Source organism: Scyliorhinus canicula, chromosome 2 (genome assembly GCF_902713615.1).
Source record: "Scyliorhinus canicula chromosome 2, sScyCan1.1, whole genome shotgun sequence".
NCBI lineage: Eukaryota > Metazoa > Chordata > Chondrichthyes > Carcharhiniformes > Scyliorhinidae > Scyliorhinus > Scyliorhinus canicula.
In genome coordinates, this window is record NC_052147.1 from 187,600,975 (window position 1) to 187,606,974 (window position 6,000).

Consider the following 6,000-nt stretch of genomic DNA (forward strand, 5'->3'; position numbering starts at 1 on the left):
TTTCAGGCAGTTTGATGAAAGCAGCGGCTGCACAAGTCCTGCTGGCCAGGAACCCACAGTACAAGCACAACAATTAAGCAACTTTGCAAAATGCAGCAGGACTAACATTTGCACCTTCTACCCATTTTAATATCTAACTGGACACAACATTCAGTCAGTAAATCAGCAGGAGCATTTTTCTGACTTAGATTTTGACTTGACATGGAAAGTGCTTGAAAAACACAGCTGTCAATATTGAAAGGATGTTAGACACGGCATTTACGACCAATACCAAGATTACAACGTGTAAACCATTCAGATACAGAGCCTTGATTACTTTTACAGTTGCAATTATCGTGCTGGTCCAGAGGCCATTAGCTATGTATGGATTCCAAATAGGCAGTGCCCTGTGTACTGCCTGGTTTTAATTTTCAATTTCCTTCACCAGAAGGCGGCTTTGTGTATGGGGCGCTCAGTAGCTTGTCCAGAGCTCCCTTCTGGTGGTAATTTCATAGTACGGGGGATGGTGGGGACAGATGTGTCCATATCACCCAAAAAATTAAATATAATGAGAAAGTTTAAAAACTTAGCATTTTTAAAAATCAGCTTCAAAGGAGTTGTACTGCAGGCAGTGTCAATCTCAGCATCACCTCCTCTAGGGGTTTTCACACAGGCTCATCATATCAATGCTTAAGCTGCAGCACGTGTACATTCTTAGAATGAAGAGCATCAAAATATAAAAATTTTAAACTGATTTTGACCTCTTTGGAAGGGTGGCACGGTAGCACAGTGGTTAGCACTGTTGCTTCACAGCGATAGGGTCCCAGGTTCGATTCCTGGTCACTGTCTGTACCAAGTAGCCGTAGTATGGCGACTTGGGGATTTTCACAGTAACTTTATTGCAGTGTTAATGTAAACCTACTTGTGACAATTGTTGTCGTCGTCGCCGCCAACCTACCTTAGGGTAGGTCTGCGGTGAAGAGGGAATGGAAATATCTGTTCACTACTTAGGTTTATATAGTCAGGGAAAACAGCATTAAAAAGGTGTGTGTGTGTGTGTGGGGGGGGGGGGGGGGGGGGGAGAGAGAGAGAGACTTCAACAGCTGAATGGAATCATACAGTCACAAAATAGACAATTAATTAACACTGGGAGTTCCAGTAATATCTAGTTACAGATAATACGGAGCTCAAATAGGAACGAGACATTGACTGAAGCCTGACTGGACTTAATCTAACAATCTTGGACCCATCTGACCTGTATTGGAAATGCATTAGTATTGAAACATAATCTTGGTGCCTGATGACCTAATGAGGTACTTAAGTAATGCTGGGTTTCCAATGACTCTTGTTTTTTCACAGCTTCAAAATGACAAGGGGAATGACAAGGAAAGTGGGGGTGGAGGAGGAATATGTGCTTTTTTGCAATAGAAAAATGATAACTAGAAACCCACAATATCATGAAATGTTGTGCCATTATTAACTCATGTGGATTACTTAAAAATATATTCACTGACTATGAGAATAACATTTAATTAAGTATCTCGTGAGGATATTTGGTATTTATTTTCTTAAAATGTTATTTTTATCTTCTTAAAGTGTTATTTAAGACAAGGATGGTCAAGCTTTTGGACCATTAGGCAGTGAGCCCATGCATACAATCGCTGAGTGGGCCATAAACGATTGAAACATTTCTTAGGTGGAAATGGAGAGGCAAGCAGTTAAAATTGGCAGGGAATGACTAGCTTTCCTGCCATGTGAAGCCAGCAAGAGGAGAAGCTGGGATGAGAAGAAAGCACGTTGTTTTTTTAAATTCCTGGTGTGGCCAGAAGATAGAAAAATGGTCCTCAGTGCCCCACAAGGAACATTTAAGTCTCCTCTCCCCAGCATTCACCTTGCTGACAAACTGTTCCGAAACCCTCCTATTGTGACTCAGCCAAGTGTTGACACCTGTTCCTTTCATCATGTCCAGTGGACTCCTGTCCCTTGGATAATCCACTCACACCCTCAGCCTGATGGGATTATTTAGTTACATCCTGAAAGTTTAAACCTCCAGTTGTTGACATTAGGGAGTTTAGGGGTTCACTCTGGTCCTGTCCACCCAATTCCATACCGAGTCCAAGTCAGGATTCATGTCACAGAGTTACTTTTTCTATTCAATCAGGAAACATCTGAAAAATCCAAACTCCCAAGCAGTAGAAATCTAAACCCACCGTGTCTAAAACGTTAAATTCCTGCAAGTACTTCCTGCCTCCTTCCACCAAAATTTTGAAATTCCCGCCCGACACAAAGAACATCTGATCCTCCATATGCAGCAAATTAACCCCACACACATCCTGTACTTCACTTTGTCACCCGCTGATCTCTGCTCCTGCATCCTGATTCAGCATAGCCTATTGCTGCTCACTATACCATCTTTACACTTCCAACGCTGCTGCCATTGCAATCACAATTATTGACACTCTTATATGAATCTGTCTCCCAGATCAGTTACATCCTGTTCTAATGTATCCATTTTGTCCATTGTACTGCCACTGATCTGTCCCTTTGTGGCCAGCAAAGATCTTCAAGAAGTGCACATATAGAAACTTCTGCCTGGTCTGGATGACTTGCAAAAGATCAAATATGGTGCAAAGGTTTTAGTCCTTCTTGGCTCTAAAAGTAGTCTTCTTCAATCCTCAAAACCAAGGAATGTCAGTTGTAGTCAGATAGTTTTCATCGTACACCATGGAGAATTTTCACCCATATGCCACTGAGGATATAATGTCACTTAACTGCATTTTGTACATATGGTTTTTTTGGTTTACCCAGTCCATGTCCCAAGTCACAATTACTAAGACAGGACAGAAAATCTAACTTGGTCCATAACTACACTACATTCTGTGACAAGTATATTCGGACGATTTGAGGGCTGGAAGGAAAGAAAGAATGAATAAATTAGTGCATAATTATATATTGCCTTTCACCTTTATTCAAGGCAGATCTTTGTTAATCAAAGGAATAAAGGGCAGTTAGGAAAGTGGATCCAAGACCACAATTAGAACAGCCATGATCGTATTCATAGAATTTACAGTGCAGGAGGCCATTCGGCCCATCGAGTCTGCACCGGCCCTTGGAAAGAGCACCCAACTTAAACCCACACCTCCACCCTATCCCCATAACCCAGTAACCCCAGCTAACCTTTCAGACACTAAGGGGCAATTTATCACAGCCGATCCACCTGACGTGCACATCTTTGGATTGTGCTAGATGCCTAACAATCCCAAACTGTTAAACGGTCCTTGGTTTAATGGTTTGAACAAAGTAGCTAGTTTAAGAAATCACTGGTATAGAAAAGCCTTCATCCTTTCTTGCAAGATTTGGTAGAATACTAATATAACCCATAATAATTACTATGACAGATGTCACTGTATTTTTTTCCAAGTCTGTTAGTGAAATCTAAAAAAAGTGTTTTTTTTTAATTCACTGACTTTGGTGGTGATTCATTGTCAGTTTATTAAAAAGTTAAAATCTTGCTTATTACAGAAAGGATTGCAATTTCTGTTCAGCAATGTATAATGTACATTTTGGCATGTCAGATACTACCCAGTAAATAATATGCTAAAACATAACCAAAATTCAATGATAGCGTAGGATGTGAGAGACGATCCCATGTGGTTTGTGGAACCAGTTACGTAGTCAAGCACGACAGTCAGATTGCACAAAACAATCACTAGCATTTCAGAGTAATTTACTGCATTGTAAAGCACTTTGGGATATTTGAACCATAAGATGTAACATAAATGCAACCTTCAGATGAGATGCAATGTTAAACCAAGGTTCTATCTGCCTGTTGCAGGTTTAGTTGGGTATTAAAAATGTCATGGCAATGACCAAGTATCACAATTTCAATTTTTTTTCTCTTTTATGAATCTGCTATGGGGCTATAGTTTTAAAACATTTTTCTGGCACTTTCTATCACATAAATCACCATTCGTAAAATAAACAACTGTCTGACATTTCTAGGATATTTGTGATTGATTTGGCCACCATTCGTGAAAGGGACAACTGTCTGATATTTCTAGGATATCTGGTGATTGATTTGGCCACCATATGTAAAACATAAACAAATTTACACTTGTTCTTCCGAAAATACCAAACTGGTTAACAAAACTGCAGACACTTAACAGAGGCCACAATAACAATTAGTGCTGAAATTAACGTAACTAATAACGATCGTGAAAAAAATCAGATAGTGATGCTCAATCAGGGCATGAATACTCAGGCCTGATCCTAAGGGTAATGTACAATAAACAGTTAGTTACACGTGTCCCCTTTCACACTGTATGTTACTCAAGGCATCAACCTCCCGCCAAAAGTCGGGGGGCGGGGGGAGTGGGCATCTTGATCTTCATATGCGCATTCCATCCTTCTACATATTTTTTTTAAACCGTAAAAATAATTAGCATCCAGTGTTAATTTTTTAAAAATCAGAATCATGTGCTCAACAAACAAAAGCGTTTGCTTAAATGGCAGAACTCGAGCATCATCAACACAAGCTTATTTTATGCACATTAAACGATGTCTGGTCGAGAATTCAACCGTTAACATTTGTCGAAAATCTCCATTGCAAAAATAATTTTACATATAAACAAACCCTGTAATAACCTTAAAAGCATGTATAAAAACTCAACATAGGTTCGAAGGGGCAAGGTGCTATCTAATATTGGCTTGGGCCCTCCCAGATAGCGTTGAACTACGCCGGTAACGCTAATAGAAAATGAAATTATAGGAAAATTGCGATGGTTTGATTAATTCTGGGGACGGAGGAAGGCAATTTCCCACCGTCGGCTATCACGATTATAGCGGAATAACAGGTTGTCATCGCAACAAGCGCCCGGGCCTGGCGACGTTGTTCGCTGTCGGTTAACCATCGACAGTCAGTCTATTCCCGGGACCGGCAACAGCGCGAGCCCACGGCAGTTAGTCAGTCAATCCCCGGGACCGGGAACAGCGCGAGCCCACGGCAGTTAGTCAATCAATCCCCGGGACCGGGAACAGCGCGAGCCCCCGGCCGTTAGTCAGTCAATCCCCGGGACCGGGAACAGCGCGAGCCCCCGGCCGTTAGTCAGTCAATCCCCGGGACCGGGAACAGCGCGAGCCCCCGGCCGTTAGTCAGTCAATCCCCGGGACCGGGAACAGCGCGAGCCCCCGGCCGTTAGTCAGTCAATCCCCGGGACCGGGAACAGCGCGAGCCCCCGGCCGTTAGTCAGTCAATCCCCGGGACCGGGAACAGCGCGAGCCCCCGGCCGTTAGTCAGTCAATCCCCGGTTCGCTTACCTGGACCTTTCCCCGGGAGCTGCCCGGACCCCGGCGACGGCCGGGGCTGATGTTTGCCGTCCGGTCTCCCGGTTTTACGATGCGTCTCCGGGCTAACCTTCCCCGCCAGCCGGCTGGTGACCGCTGAACCGTTCAGCCCGTTGCAGAAAACGAGAAAGGAGAGGAGCAGGTAAGCGCGCATCGCCAAGTACATGGTTTAACGGTACTGCTTCTCCGCCGAGAACAGATGGTACCTCACGGAGGCAGGGAGAGCTGCAGGATTCGGTTCAATATGTCCATGTTTGTTTATCTGCTGCTCGGTGCACTCCTTATTGCTCTCGCATGGAAATTTCTCTCCAGGAACTGAGGCTGGAGGAGGAGCTGGCGCCCTCCAATGTAAACTCCCACAAATGCAGCAGCACCTGTTCAAAAAAAAGCATCCACACTGGCCATACAGTAGAGATAGTTAATTCAAACCACAGCGCTGAACAAGTTTCTACAATGTTTTTCTTTATGTAATTTTTCAATTTTATCTATGATTTGCTGCTACATTTCTAATTCGTCACGTTATAACCCTTCCATCTCCCCGGCCCTGACTGAACCAAGTCTAAAGTCCCATTCTTAGAGCCTATGGTGAGTTCCCAACGCACATCGATAACACTGTCTGTTTATCTGCTGGGAAAGGTTCATCCCATGCCCTTGTTACCTCCAGATTAGGCTATTCCA

The 6,000-nt window shown here is 43.3% G+C and overlaps 1 protein-coding gene across 2 annotated transcripts in view; it reads right to left on the minus strand.

Moving 5' to 3' along the window:
* The window catches only part of LOC119961832 (protein FAM171B), a 69,851-nt gene extending 64,202 nt beyond the window's left edge, over nucleotides 1–5,649 (minus strand). The window contains exon 1 of one of the 2 annotated variants that reach the window (XM_038789213.1): nucleotides 5,296–5,649. In XM_038789213.1, coding sequence (XP_038645141.1) covers nucleotides 5,296–5,488 — 193 coding nt within the window. In that variant the 5' untranslated portion in view covers nucleotides 5,489–5,649. The remainder of the gene's footprint in view (nucleotides 1–5,295) is intronic. The other variant, XM_038789212.1, reaches the window with a different exon arrangement.
* Nucleotides 5,650–6,000: the final 351 nt, after the last annotated feature.